Raw genomic sequence first — 15,813 nt, 5'->3', positions numbered from 1 at the left:
TCTGGGCAGATGGGAGGAATGACCGATGACTTCAGCATCGAAGTGGTCAGCGTTAGGGAGTCCCATTAACGTTTCACTGTGCATCGGGCACTACGACTATTGCTGCCATGGTAACAGAGGTGCTCAGAGAGGGGTCTTCCTGGCTTACAGAAATGAACTTCAGTGAAATTGGCTCCAGTCTCCTTTCTGAGTTTCTGATGATGTGGTCCTCCAAGGATGCCCGTTTTCCTAGTTTTACAGACCCCTGAACATCCGGATCGTGCTGGTAGGGGTGGAAGTGTGGAACGACATCGACAAATGCTCTATAAGCCAGGACCCTTTCACCAGTCTCCACGAATTCCTGGACTGGAGGAAGATAAAGCTTCTACCTCGCAAATCCCACGACAACGCCCAGCTTATCAGGTGAGAGGTGCTGTCTTCCTCTACTAAAGGTGCAGTACCGGCTGCATGTACTTTCTGTGGGTGCCCAGAGCCATATCTGTCTACACAGCACACTGGCTCCTCCAAGGGCTTCCTAGTCTGCATCAGGGGTCAAGCCTATATCCCCACCTATGGGCATCACAGACCCATTTGGGAAGTCTCCTGTCCCTCTACAGGACTTTTCATTTCTGGTTCGGTTTGGTTTTCCATAACTGAACAATGTCCTCTGTGCTGATTTTTCTGGCCTTAGTCTTTTTTTATTATTATTTTTGGTTATATGAGGCAGGGTTTCTTTGTGTAGCTTTGGAGCCTATCCTGGAACTTGCTCTGTAGACCAGGCCGGCCTCAAACTCTGCCTCTCAAGTACTGGGATTAAAGGCATGTGCCACCACCGCCCAGCAAAGACTGGTCTTAGTCTTAATAAGATTGCCTCAAAGAGTAATATATCGTTAATGGAGAAAAATCTGTGTTTTTACATGATCTGAGAGCAAGGCATATGTGTGAAGATTGTCAGGCACGTGGAGAAACACGAGGGCCTTCCTCCTCTGTGGGAGAAGTTCTATCTGGCCTTCCAGGTCAGGGAGTATCATCCAGGTCTTGTGTTCTTCCTCCAGTCAGTATCCACATGGCACCTGCTAGGACCCAGCTAGGTGATTTGAACACAACGGTGGCCAGTAATAGATGTCTCTCTCTGCTGAGAGAGAACAGAAGAATGGAAAGCTCTAGAGTAACAGCTACAGCTAATAGGAGATGTGAAATGAAGCAGGGTGGGGCTACTGTCCAGCTGCGCATGGTGAGTGGCCCCAGACACCTTCGCATTTAAAAGGAGAGACTGTCCCTGTATTAGCCTGAGTCTGTAGGAAGCAGATACCTTGAGAAATGGCACGCTATTTTTCTTTTATTCTTGTGTAGCTTAAGTGGGGTCTTCGCACACAGTGGTTTCTGTTCTTTGGTCGGTTGGATCTAGCTTGCTGACCAGTTGTGAGGAAGGGATGAGATAGTTCTGCCCTGTGTTCACTTTAGGAAATGCCTCCATCCACTCCCAACCCCCCCCCCATTGTTCATCCGGCCATTTCAGCGGCACCCCTGTGGATGTGTTTGGTTGCTTCCCATTTTATGCGCTGACCAATCCTGCTCTGTTAAAAGTCCATCTCATATACTTTGAGTTGGAAAGTTTTTTTTTTTAGTTCTGTTTTGTTTTTCTCTAAAGGAATCTGTCCAAGCTAAACATCTGGAAATAAATTAACATCTTCTTTGACCTGCTTATTTTCTTGGATGTATGGTTGTAACCATTCATATGGTCTGCATATACGAACAGCTGTAAATACAATGGCTGTGAGTTTGGGTGTGTAGCTGACCCTTTACATCTGAGGGTTCCACACCTGTGGATCCAAGCAACCTTAAACCAGAAATGTTCTGAGAAAAGGTTCTACTTTTATGAAGCATGTACAGACCTTTATCCCGGTCCTCCCTGAATAATTCAGTATAATGACTAACAGAGCATTTACATTGCATTAAGGACAAATAGTCAAGAGATTAAATTATATGGCTCATAGGTTTTTTAGCAAGCACAATGCCATTTTATGAAGGAAATTGAGTATCTATGAGTTATAGTACTCTCGGAGGATTATAATCTAATCCCCATGGGTAACAAGGAATGGCTCTAGTGCAATAGATAGAGAGATGATGGATAAAAGAGGAAAATAAAGAAAAAAGGAAACGGTAAACTAAAGAAAAAAGAAACTGAAACAGAAGGAACTCCTTAGGGGGCGTGTTTGCCTAGGGCTAATGTTTACATATAAATATGGCAAGCTTGAGCCTGCTGCTCTCTTTTTTTTGTATCTCCTGCTCACCGCTGGATCCCTGGTGTTGTAAGCTATCCCCTCATTAAAATTTGCTGTTTCATATTAAGCTAGCCTGGTTATTACGACGCCTACAAGGAACAATGGTATTTATACACTTGCTACTCTATCCAATTAGTCACTGTGAAAATATCTAACTGTAATTATTATTGTATCTCACATATGAGTGCTTGCCTGCATGTAAGTCTATGCACCGTATGTGCCTGATGCCCACAGAGGCCAAAAGAGGAAGCTGGATCCCCTAGGACTGGAGTGACTGACAGTTGTGAGCTGTTATCTGGGTTCTGGGAATGGAATCCAGGCCCTTTGGAAGAGCAGCCGGCTCTTAGCCACTGAGTCATCTCTCCAGCCTCATATCTGACTTTTCAAACTCTAACTGCATTGTCTGTGTTGGTATACAGCCAACATAGCACAACTAAGACACTTGATTACTTTATGGGAGTCCAACAAATACAGTGTTAAGGTTTTAATGCATGAACCTGGGATTAATACACTTGCCTGAAGCAGTCATTTGGTTTGATTAGATTCATGATCAGGTTGAGATTCAAGATAGGAGAACACCTACGTTGAAGCCACGAAGTTCCCTTCCAGAAACTTCCTCTCTGATGCCAAGGCTTTGTGGGTGATTACTTGCTATCCACTGGCTCTAGAGGAGCGATCACTTTTCTGCCGATTTCAGTCTCAAAAGCCTTATTGGCAGAACACTTTGAAGGATTCCGTGTCTAACGATGATGAGTTACACACGGAAGCAAACTCCAGCTCCACCAGAAAATCTCCCAAGCTGTCTCCTGTTTCCTTTAGCACATAGTGATCCCCGGTGACTTCTCGGCCTTTCTATCAGCAGGCATTGTTTCAAAGGAACAGCTCCCTACAGCCCATCAGGAAGCAGGCAGGCCGCAACTTACAAACACAAAGTCATGCCTGACCACTGTCTGAGCCTGGACAGCGGAACTCAACAAGAATTATGGGACCATCTTGCAACTGGGAAAGTAAAGTGTAATGCAAAAAGATAAAAGTCCCAAGTCAGGAAATACCCTTCCTGGGGCTGCTTGAGTCAATGAACATTCAATGGCAGGCCTGCCTAGCAGCATTTGAAACGTTGGGAAACGCATCCCTAATGCATGAGATTAAAGACCGTCCTTCCTTGTGTTTTTCAGTGGGGTTTATTTCCAAGGAACCACCATCGGCATGGCACCCATCATGAGCATGTGCACCGCAGAGCAGTCTGGGGGAGTCGTCATGGTAAGCCAACGAGGCCCCGGAAATGGCTTCCCTGCTTAATCCCCCCAGGAAATCCCTACTCTTGTCGGACCTCTTGAAATTAGTTCTTGTCCAGTGATGCTGTCTGAATTTACCTCTGCTCTTACTCCACCCATATTTATGATTTATTTTCCCACACGTGGGAACACAGATGATATGCAGGGAAGGCAGGCGAAGGACAGTAGCTCCTTCAGTGAGAAACATCTCAAGTGGGACTATTGGTCCAAGTATCCCAATCCGGGAATGTTTCCTGGCATCGGGATGAGTCGGGGGATGGGGGTTGCCCTTCATGCTCAGTTTTTTTTTTTTTTTTTGGGGTAGACTGTGGTCTCACCAAATGTTGCCGCTCTAGTGATTTTTTGATGGTTCTGCCTCCGTGCCCAGCAGTCAGAAGTTTGAGGTTTTTCACTACGTACCATTGCAAATGCTTTCCATACCTTCTGGCCAGAGTACAATTTGTCTTTATCATAACTTATTCTTGGAAGGCAGAGGCCTAGGTTTATTGCTTTACGGGGATAACTTTGTCATGTATGGGGCTATATGTGTTTGTAAAAGGAAATACAGCGAGAAGCATGTTTGAGATTTCTTATGAGTTTGATGGAAGGAACTTAGACCGTCTGCCCAACGGGAGGCTCTCTCCCACGCTAGCCCCCCTGAAAGTTCTAGAAGGGATTCTCATACCAGATGGTCCCTTGAGAATCTAGTGCTCACCATGGTACAATCTCTCAGACAGGTAGTTTCCTCGGAGCCTTGTCCTTCCATCTCTATTAAACAAATACACTGTTGCCCTCCCAAGAAGCTGTGACTGTCTCCCCGCCCTTCATATAGAGCTGTCTGTGAGCCTTCAATTGTAGCAAAGGGTGGAAACGGTTACTTTCTGCTGAGTGTTATTTTCTCTGTATACTGCCTAATCTAATCTTCCTAGTGACGGTACATAAACATTTTTCCTCCCGCCTGGGAGCAGTGGTAGGTCATTTATGCAAGCGTGCACCGCGTGGGTAGCCTATGTGGAGGGCCTGCACCCACTCGCTGGATTGCTGGCTTGAACCATCCCCTCTCAGGTTTCCTTTGAACATGGAAGCCCTGCTGGTGATCTCCACCATGGAAGTCACTGGAAAGTTTGGGTTTTGCTGGTGCCAGGTTAATTTCGAGTCAGATCGCAGCTATGTTTTCCTAGAACAGACTGTAAAGTTTTAAGAGGGAGTAATTTTCAGTTTCATGGTTCCATGGTTAGTTGCTACTGACTTTGCCACTTAAAACTGGCACAAATACATTTAGGAGCCAAAATGGAATTCTTCATAAGCAAAGTGGATCCTGCCCTGCATGGGCCTCAAACATCCCGTGTCCCACATGAGAGAGTAAAGGACCTGCCAGCTCATATCCCTTGCACTATCTCTAAGGAAGCAAGTACTAAGATTTCCTCTTTACAATCATACAGAAAAACCATTCGTCTTAAATAGGTGAAAGAAAGATGAGAATAGATGCAGCTTGGGTGTCATGCTGTGAGAATCAAGTCATGACCAAAGTTAGATCAAGGAGACTGAAGAAATAACTCGGCAATAAAGAGTTCACCGTGCAGCCCTTCCAGAGGACCTAGCCTTGGTCTCCAGGACTCGAGTCAGGCAGCTCCTGGCCGCCTGTAACTCCAGCTCCAAAGGACCCAGTACCCTTTCCTGGGCTCCACGGCTACTATACTCACATGGACAAACCCACACACAGACACCGTCACGTACACACATAATTAAAAATAAATAATTTTTAAAAATTGGCTCCACCAATTGGATGGCAGGTAATATCCTCATTACACACACCCTTTTTATCCCACAGAGAAATATGAGATAGGGTGTGGATACCACTGTGCAGTCGCTTTAACTTCTGTAGGCAACAGAATCCACATCCTGCCCAGACCTAAAACATCTACGCTAGCTTTCCATTATCCCGCATCCTGAAGTTGGATTCATGCATATTAGCTGTGACCATCCCCATACCCAATGACCCCCAAAGGTACAGAAAGTAAGTAGTTTACAGAAAGAGAAGAACCCTTAGAGACCTAAAAATATGACTTCCAAGACCCTTTCTCCATTTTTTTCAAGATACAGTCAACTGTTGCGTTTAGCAATCTAAAGTCACGTCTTTGTATCTAACTAACATAGACAACAACAACAAAAAGCCCTCTTGATTTGGACATGCCATCAGACACGCAAAAAGATGTGTTCTTCCTCATTGTAAGCCGGTCTAAAGGGATTACCAGTGATCCTTAAGAGAGAGTCATATAATCACTTAAGCGTGATGTAAAATAGCTTAAACAATTCGAAACAAAGCTGTGACGTTCCACAAAACAGAAAAACCAGCCGCTGAGTACGCTTGAGGAACGAGTTCCTAGAATTTTGTGCCAACACGTGTGCTAAGTCCTGCCCTCCACATGTTCCAGCAGCACGGTGCTCTCCACCAGGGCACGCTGTTAAGGATTATTGCCTGATACGTGTCTATGACGCTTCCTACAACAGGAAACTGTGAGACAGAAATGAAGCAACCTATCAGGGATTTCATCTGGTCTAAGAACAGCTTGCTTCCTAGACACGTCTTTGTGTCTCAAACAACAGACCAGTGAGAAAGCCCTGCTCCTGGTGGTGCCACCAGTGAATACATCAGCACTCACAAAGACACACCTTTACCCAGAGTCCCCATGAAGACTAGAAATGAGAGTTTTTTCTAAAACACATTATCATGCTCTCTTCTGGATATGTTTTGGAAAACCTGTTATCGCTTTTCTGGGTAACGCAAACCAAAGTTCAAGCAAGGTACTCATTTATCCAGGGGTCCAAACACCTTTTTCAAGACTCCATCCGCCGGCAGAATTTTGTAAATCACATCTATGAACTAATCAGTCTTAGATTCAGTTAAGTAACTATATTTTTAGCTGTTTCTAAGTGTCTACTCGAGCCAAGCTGTCCAAGGGTTCCAGTAAGGTGGAAGCGGCCAGCAATGGTAGCCAAAGGTTAATGCGAACCTCGGCGGCTCCATCAGAGAAGGGGAACTTCTCTATGTCCAAGGTCAACTTAAAGGGCCAGCAAGAGTGAGACATAACTGAATTATAATCTTAGTTCAGTCAGCTTTCCAATGAATTATGTTACATGAGCAACTATTATTGTGTGTTGTCAAAAACTTGCCCAGAATCTTCCCCTACCAGGCAGAAAGGAACAAAGAGGGTTGAGTCTAGCTGCTCAGGGATGATTTGAAAACATCTTCCATTCAGCATCCTCTTGATGAGGTAGCCTTTTCTTTCTATCATTAGGAATAACTTTTTGCCCCTCTCAATGGTATTTTTCAGAGGGGAGATCAGCAAAGAATCCTCACATATCCATGAGACAGCCTTCACCAGGAGAACCCCCAAACGGGCTTAATGGAATAGGCCAACTTACTTCCCATGTTCAGAGTTAATAGCAAGGCTCTGTACTGGGCCTTATGGGGAGGGAATTCAGTTAAACCAAGTGTTAATGATGGGAAAATGCCAAGGAACGGGAAGATGGGGGAGACAAGGCCAAGCAGATGTGAACTGTAAATCTGTGCTCTCGTGTTTCCTTCTAGGACCATTCAGACAGCCCCCTTGGCGCTGCCGTGACCTTGGCACATGAGCTGGGCCACAATTTCGGAATGAACCATGACACCCTGGAGAGGGGCTGTAGCTGCAGAATGGCGGCAGACAAAGGAGGCTGCATCATGAACCCTTCCACCGGGTAAGTGCCGGGCTCCAGTGGCCCAGGACTGCCTGGTGCACAGCTTGAATTGTGTGCTGAGAAACATCTTAGAAAAAGAGGAAACGAGCCCCCTCCCCCGCCCAGTTTTCTGACTAAAGAATCTATAGAAGTTTCTCGAAAGACATTCCTGTGCAGGGAGCAAGAGTAGACTGTGTGTTCTGGTGAGTCATGGGCAGCCAGCTTCAATGCCACATAGCACAAGGGCTGGCCTCTTCCCTGGGATGTGGTGGGGATGGATGCTATTATTTAGAAATCACAAATTATCCTACAATCTCAGCACATGTTTCTGATTTGAGCATTGGGTTTCAGCCGACATCAGCTGGAGGAGGCAGGCTTCCGAGGGCCTTGAGAATTCACCCTACAGATTGAAATGGGTCATGTATCCTAGACGATCACATCCTGAAGCAGGCTGGGTAGAAGGTGCCTTTTGCCTCTGGTTGGATGGGGGTGAGGGTTGGTTAGAGTATCCATGTTGACAGACCACTTCGCCAGACCTCAGGGGGTTGAACGAAATGACTTTCCTGCTTCCAAAGATTGGGTGATTCCATTTCATTCAATGATTTTCTGCAACCTGAGACTCGGTTCCTCCAGGAAACATAAAAGCCAGTCCCACTATTGAAGCCCTTGAGTGAGGGTGACTCAGATGCTACCTGGTATCTTCTGACAACTCTAAGAGCCTGTCCCAAGCTGGGCTGATCTAGGCAAGCTTAGAAAAGGAGAGCACACTCTGGGCATGGTGCCCTGTCCTTGTCCTAAAACCCAAGACTATGTAGACACTTCTCCCATGAAGCTTCCCCAGCCAAGTCTCCTGTCTAAGTTTGTTGAATTGTGACAGAAGGGGCCAAAGTGTTGACCCAATGACCCAACAGCTGGGTTCTGGGAAGTGTTGCTGCCAAGGAGAAATCATGCCTTGTGAGAGACTAGCTGCCTGTTAGCTTAAGGCCCAGAAGAGGGAAGGATTGTTGAAGAATGTAGTCTCACCTTTGCAGGAAGAGGAAAGGACTGAAGAGTGTGGTCTTGCCTTTGCAAACAGCCCCCAGAGGGGCTCCTACCAATGGCTTTTAGGCCACCAATCAAAGGCTTGGCTAAACCACACAGCCCGTACCAAAGCGTTGCAGCCTCGTGTGAGCCACTGCCCAGGTGCCTGCCCTTCACCGCAAGTTACTGCTGCTTCAGGTTACCCTCATGGGCTCTCCAAACCTGCAGGACCAACCTCTCATTCCTGGTTCTGCTTTGAATATAATAATTAAATAGGGTCACATAGGCCTTGTTTAGTGATAACAGGACCTGACTGAAGGCGAAGAGAGTTTAAAGCCACACTACAGGGGAGCTCTTGGCATGGCCCACCCTTGGCCCACAGGCTACATGCAACCTAAAATAGAGATGAACTTGACTCGACACAAAATTGTATACCCACTTAAAACAAAATGAGGTATCTCTTTTGCAATTTTATTTTTACAACTCCGTTATGCAGTTCTCAAGCGTGAGCTTTCTAGATGACATCATGTCACTATGTCACAGTGTCACAAGGCTGAATGTGCCTGCTAGAGACTGTCAAGTGGTAGTCTCTGAAAGGAAGCTTGGCCCCACTGAAACATAACATTCTCTGTATACAAACCCTGAAAGAGGGGAAGAACCAGCTGGGCATTTAGGGCCAGGAGCCACTGCTGAGGGTGTGTGGTTGGTCTGAGGCCTGCATGCACCTCTGTCTCACTATCCCGGGACCCTGGATAGGGCCAGCCTCCCTGGGGAGCGTGTGGAGTGGCTCAAGGTTGAGCTGGTGGGAGCTGGCCTGCAGCAGGGTGGTCTTTGTGTCTTCTCATTCAGAGGACAGAGCAAATGATCTCCATGCCTCATTCCCCTGATTATCCCGCGGACACTAATACATCTACCCACACACCTCCAGGAAGGGTCCCCGCTGACCAACTGCGTTGCCAGCTGACTTAGCTCGTGCTTTCTCATTTTTGATCAAAGAAAAATGGAAGAGGACAGTCTAAGTCGAGTCTAGATTGAAGAAACCATGTCATCCCAGTTCTAACCCAATGGCCAATCCAGAGTTCTCGTGCACACAGGCAGAGAAGCAAACCCCTGAACCTTTGTGAGCCTTGTTGGCAAAATGCATAGGTCTATCTGTATGTCTCCCCTGCCTCCCAGCCAGCCCGCCACCCACTCATCCTCTTGAATAGGAAGCACTGTGTTGGGAGTGCTCAGCTGAGGAAGACCCTACAGCCCGAAAGATCACAGGCATTTGCAGGCATGCTTTCTAGCACTCTTGGGGTTTTGTGTGAGGTCTTTCTCACTGGCAGGTGTCCATGGCTGTGCCGAGTAGTGCAAGCCAAATTACCCTAGAGATATCCGAACACCTCAGGTAGGAATGATATTGTTAAGAGCTCAGCAAAACATTTTGAGGGCTTCCCACACACACCAGGGGCTTGCTAATGGCCTTTATCTGATTTATTCCTTATTAGCAATGTCAGAGTTTTCTCTTTTGCTGAGCTTGTGTTTTTGTGTAAATCTTTTTCTATTTGGTTCTCCGTTATGATCCCACATCCCTGTCCAGAGAGTGGTGTTTTTAATTTTCTCAGATGGAAAGCAACTTCCTAAGCAAGTGGGTGAATTAATCACAAAAGCCTAGAGTGAGGGGAAAGCCAAGGAGCCCAGACAATCCCCTATCATCCATCACCTATGCTGGAATTTCCCAGGCTGCTCCAGCATTATCTCATTGTGGTGGTTCCCTTGCCTCATGGGGTCCCTGGGAGAGGAGGGGAAGTGGGTTAAATGAGATCATTTGCCTCTGTAAACTATAAATCACCCCCAAAGACAAAGGAGTATGGGTGTCATTTCGTTCACAAGGACAGCAAGCACAGAAGTTGGACCTTTTTCAGAATTCCCACTGAGCTGTAGGAAGGACTTCTGGGTTTAAAACTATTCAAACACCACCCTTTCTCTAATTTCTTCCACTCTGCTGACTGACCCATGGGTGACTAGTATCAGAAATGCTGGTTAGTTGAAGTCTGAACCTGAAGGACACTCAGAAAGAGATAGGTTAATGGGCAGATTTGATAATAAGAGCTCAGAATCAAAAAGACATAAATACCAGAAATGGACTAAAGTGTGTGTCCTGTAGAGTCCCTGGTTTTCCCTGCACACAGTATGCCTGTACCCTAACTCTAAAATCATGGCCCAACCCTTCAACCCTGACATGTGGGACTGGGAGTCTTGCAAACACAAGCATAGAACAGGGTCCTGTACAAACCAGGGCTCCTGATTTCCTTGCGCGCGGCAGCACTAGCTGGGGGAAGTTTCCCTGTGGCTTGTCTCATTAATTACTGGGAGCCCGTGAGTGCCTTGTGTTTTATGTCTTTGGAGACTAAGCATATAAGACCTGCCTTGGAAATTACTCTTTGTATGTGAAGTCTGGGGGTGGGGGTTGTGTAGGAGTTAAATTCAGCAGCATCCATCCATTAAGACGCTCCTTGCAGCTCTTGGTCTTCCTGGGTTGAGTGTGCTGCATTCATAGGAATAAGGATATTGGAGTGGCAAGAACACATTGGGAGTTAACATGATAGTAAATATAACTTGCTACAGTGGAATGTTAAGATTTATGTTCAAAAATAGAGCCACTGATTCCTTTAATTTTTACAAAAAAAAATCATTGAGAGCTAGGCACTTAGGCAGTCTGGGAGGAATGCATTGGAATCGGCCACACATTACGCTCTTTGATGGATGTTGGGTATACACCCATAGCAGGACAGACTCATATCTGTGTGGTTCCCATTATGATCCCCCATCCCTGTCTAGAAAGTGGTGTTTTTAATTTTCTCAGATAGAAAGCAACTTCCTAAGCAAGCGGGTGAATTAATCACCAAAGCCCAGAGTGGGGGGAGGGGGGATACTGAGGGGATTTGTATTATAGTGATAGAGAGAGATGAAAGAACCAGGCAATAAAACCCCTGCAGGTTGGAGCCTTGCAGCTGGTCAAGTGCTGGAAGCAACTGACCCGTCGATGCTCAACTCAAGTGAGACATCGACATCGGCCCCTCTGAGGCTCAGGGAACACTGACAGACAAAAAAAAAAAAAAAAGCAGAAAAAATTGAAAGAGCAGGGAAGCTGGGGCAATGGTAAGCAATGCTGCCTTCTGAGCATGAAATGCTCTTAAATGGGGACCTGAATTCGGGTCCCCAGCACCCACATACAGAGTTGAGCAAAGCGTTGGGTACCTGTAATCCCAGTGCCAGTGAAACTCCTGGGGCTTTCTAACTTGCTAGTCAAATCAATTGTCAAGCTTGGGTTCAGTGAAAGAAGTGAAGTAAGTTGGAGAATGTTTGAGGAAAGCACCCAGTGTTGACCTCTGGCCTCCCCACATACATTAATACACACTCATCCATGCATACACGCTCACATTTGCACATGCACGTGCATGCACACGGATGGCAGGATCCTTGATTTCAGAGAACTGGCATTCTTCGTAGTGGAGAGACCTGCAAGGGATCTGGAGGTGGCAAGTTGAAAGGGGCAGAGTTCTGATTGGAAGATTCTGTAGGTATGGGAGGGTCTCGTCAATGAGCATCTTCTTTACTCTGTCTGAACTAACCTGGGTACCATAGCATCCATCTGTAGGCACTTGTATGTCCATCTAAGACGGTGGTTCTCAACCTTCATAATGCTGCAGCCCTTTAATACAGCTCCTCATGTTGTGGTGACCCCCAACCATAAAATTATTTCTTTGCTGCTTCATAACTGTAATTTTGTTACTGTTATGAACTGTAATGTGAATATCTGATTTCTCCACTTTCTTTATGTAGGCACTTAGTGCTATGAACTTTCCTCTTAGCACTGCTTTTATAGTGTCCCATAGATTTGGGTATGTTGTGCCTTCATTTCCATTGAGTTCTAGGAAGTCTTTAATTTCTTTATTTCTTCCTTGACCCAGGGGTGGTTCAATAGTTCACTGTTCAATTTCCATGAGTTTGTAGGCTTTCTGAGAGTAGTGTTGTTGTTGTTGTTGTTGTTGTTGTTGTTGTTGTTGTTGTTGTTAAATTCTCACTTTAAACCATGTTGATCCGATAAGACACAGGGGGTTATTCCAATTCATTTGTATCTGTTGAGGTTTGCTTTGTTACCGAGTCAGTCTTGGAGAAGGTTCCATAAGGTGCTGAGAAGAAGGTATATTCTTTTGTGTTTGGGTGAGATGATCTGTAGATATCTGCTAAGTCCATTTGATTCATGACATCTGTTAGTTCTTTTATTTCTCTGTTAAGTTTCTGTCTGGCTGACCTGTCCCGTGGTAAGAGTGGAGCATTGAAGTCTCCCACTATTAGTGTGTGGTGTTTGATGTGTGATTTAAACTTTAGTAGTGTTTCTTTTAAATATGTGGGTGCTCTTGTATTTAGGGTATAGATGTTCAGGATTGAGACTTCATCTTGATGAATTGTTCCTGTTATGAGTATAAAGTGTTCTTCTCCATCTCTTCTGATTTATATTAGTTTGAAGTCTATTTTATTTATTTATTAAAGTTTTCTGTCTCTTCCCCGCCACCGCCTCCCATTTCCCTCCCCCTCCCACAATCAAGTCCTCCTTTCTCCTCAGCCCGAAGAGCAATCAGGGTTCCCTGCCCTGTGGGAAGTCCAAGGAACCCCCACCTCCATCCAGGTCTAGTAAGTTGAGCATCCAAACTGCCTAGGCTCTTACAAAGCCAGTACGTGCAGTAGTTGAAGTCTATTTTGTTAAACATTAACTTGTTTCTTAGGTCCATTTGATTGGAAAATCTTTTCCCAACCCTTTACTCTGGGGTAATGTTTGTCCTTGAGGTTTAGGTGTGTCTCTTGTATACAGCAGAAGGATGGATCCTCCCTTTGCATTCATTCTCTTAGACTGTGTCTTTTTATAGGTGAATTGAGTCCATTGATATTAAGAGATATTAATGACCATGACTGTAAATTCCTGTTATTTTTCGGTGGTGGTGTTTGTGTGTTTCCTTCCTTTGGGGTTTGCTGGTGTGAGGTTATCTGTTGCCTGTGTTTTTGTGGGTACAGTTAGCTTCCTTGGGTTGGAGTTTTCCTTCTAGTACTTTCTGTAGGGCTGGATTTATGGATAGGTATTGTTTAAATCTGGTTTTGTCATGGAATATCTTGTTTTCTCCACTGATGGTGATTGAAAGCTTTGCTGGGTATAGTAGCCTGGGTTTGTATCCGTGGTCTCTTAGTGTCTGCGGCACATCTGTCCAGTACCTTCTGGCTTTCGTGGTTTCCATTGAGAATTTGGGTGTAATTTTGACAGGTCTGCCTTTATATGTTACTTGACCTTTTTCCTTTGCAGCTTCTAATATTCTTTCCTTATTCTGTATGTTTTACATTTTGATTATTATATGGCGAGGAGATTTTTTTTATTGGTCCAATCTATGTAAATATCTGATATGCAGGATATCTGATAGGCTACCTCTGTGGGGTTTCAGACCCCTGGGCTGAGAACCACTGCTCTAAGAGATAAAGAGAAATCTTTAAACGCAACCATGGTACCACACTTCAATCTTCATGAGAATGGCCGATAATTTCATTCCCTATGGGCAGGGAGCCAAAGCTGGAAGGGGGTAAGCTGAAAATGCATCTGGGAGCAAAGGCCAGGCTGAGCCTTCAAGGGATTGAGCAGAAGTCAAGCTGTCCTCTTCCTGAGCATCTCCAGCTCGTCTCGTGCGAAAATGGAATTTCTTTTTGAAAGGATTTGTCTGAAAATGCATGTCAAGGGGGTGGAATGAATAGTGGTTTCCTGTGGAAGCTCCCAGCAGCTGATAAGATGTACCAGAGCCCAAGAGTCATCCACACAGAATACACACACCATCCAAATCTACCCCCTTCTGAACTCTGAGCAGCTGTGTAAGATCTTGGAACACTCTGGACGTGGAGGGATTTGCAAAGACGGAGTTGAAGGCACTTATTTCTCTGAATCATCTCATTTGAGGAGGGCAGGTTTGGGGGGAGGGGGTTTTGTTTTTTGTTTTTTTCCTCCGTTTAATCAAATCCTCATCATTTTTCTCAAAGTGGTGGGATAAAGGATGGAAATCTTTATCTAGGGAAAAAAAGAAAGAAAGAGCCTTAATGGCAAATGGGGGGGGGGGCTCCAGGAAGATGAAATATTACTGGTCAAAATCAATTTAATTATCCAGCCAGCATCCTAGAGTTGGCTACGTCCTGACTGTAGTTTAGGGGATGATGGCCTGGCAGGAATATAAACAGGGCAAGAAGACCTCATTAGCACACAGCACTCTAGCTCTTGCTTACTGCCTGGGTAAGGAGCTGCAGCTTACTGGAAAAGAAAGGAGTTTATGTGCAGTTAATTTGGACTTCAAATACTATATGATGGTCCCAGGGCATGGCAGAATTGTCCTCTTCTCTTGGGCTGGACACTTTGAAAGCATTGCTCCTTGAGTATCCAGTCCAGGGCAAGTGACACCGGAAGTGGAGGGCATTTATGCTGCCCTGGGTCAGTGAAGAAGACACAAGTGTGCTGCCGGGTGATGGTGGTGCACACCTTTAATCCCAGCACTCGGGAGGCAGAGGCAGGCGGATCTCTGTGAGTTCGAGACCAGCCTGGTCTACAAGAGCTAGTTCCAGGACAGGGTCCAAAACCACAGAGAAACCCTGTCTCGAAAAAAAAAAAAAAAAGACACAAGTGTGTCCGTTTTCAAAATAGAAAAACTGGTGCTTAGATGTCCACCAAGTCACAAAGTTTCTGACCCATCCAAGCAGAAGCCCCAGGATCTAAAGCTGAGTCACCTCCTAGTATGTTTGCCACATGAAAGTAGCCATGGCCATATTTGGACTTCATGTTAGGACAAAGGTCTTCCTAGGACAAAGCTGTGTCCCTGTGCAACTTCTGGGAGGCAAAAGACAGCCCCATTTTAAACTGTTCTGCAAAACTCCTTCAAATTACATCACTACAGCAGAATTATTTTCTGTCATGGCCTCTTTAATCTTCACTTTATTAGTAAAGACATTACAGCTGAAGCTCTCCCTGACCCCATTCCCTCCCATGCCTGTACCCCACATGGTTTCCTCCTCTTTCTAGAAAGTGGTGCAACAGCTTTTACGTGAAGGCACAGGTTACTTCTGGGCCTCTCTGTAATTATGCCATCCAGAAGGAACCATAAGATTCTTATCTGCCACATGAGATCAAATACTTGTTTTATCCATTGCTGAATCCCCAGCACCTAGAACAGCATCCAACATGTACTAGAACCAATAAGTCTTCCTGGATGGAAGGGTGGGTGGATGTGTTGGTGAATGGATTGATGGGTGGGTGGTAAGCATCTCGATGGGTTGGGGGAGGTATATGGATGTAGACAGATGGGTAGATAGATGGATAGTGAGTAGAGAGTTTGTGGATGGATAGGTGTGGGGAGAGATGGGTGAGCAGATAGATGAATGGGTGAGTGGATAGGTGGGTGGGTGGATGGATGGAGAGGTGGATGGATGGATGGATGGATGGATGGATGGATGGATGGATGGAGAGGTGG

The 15,813-nt window shown here is 45.5% G+C and overlaps 1 protein-coding gene across 1 annotated transcript in view; it reads left to right on the top strand.

The window, feature by feature from the left end:
• Window positions 1-15,813, top strand: part of Adam12 (ADAM metallopeptidase domain 12) — a 124,518-nt gene that overhangs the window by 48,172 nt on the left and 60,533 nt on the right. The window contains exons 6-8 of the mRNA XM_026781030.1: window positions 233-402; window positions 3,440-3,524; window positions 7,131-7,279. Coding sequence (XP_026636831.1) covers window positions 233-402; window positions 3,440-3,524; window positions 7,131-7,279 — 404 coding nt within the window. The remainder of the gene's footprint in view (window positions 1-232; window positions 403-3,439; window positions 3,525-7,130; window positions 7,280-15,813) is intronic.

This window comes from Microtus ochrogaster, chromosome 8 (assembly GCF_000317375.1).
Source record: "Microtus ochrogaster isolate Prairie Vole_2 chromosome 8, MicOch1.0, whole genome shotgun sequence".
Classification (NCBI taxonomy): domain Eukaryota; kingdom Metazoa; phylum Chordata; class Mammalia; order Rodentia; family Cricetidae; genus Microtus; species Microtus ochrogaster.
This window is presented reverse-complemented; position numbering and strand designations above follow the sequence as displayed.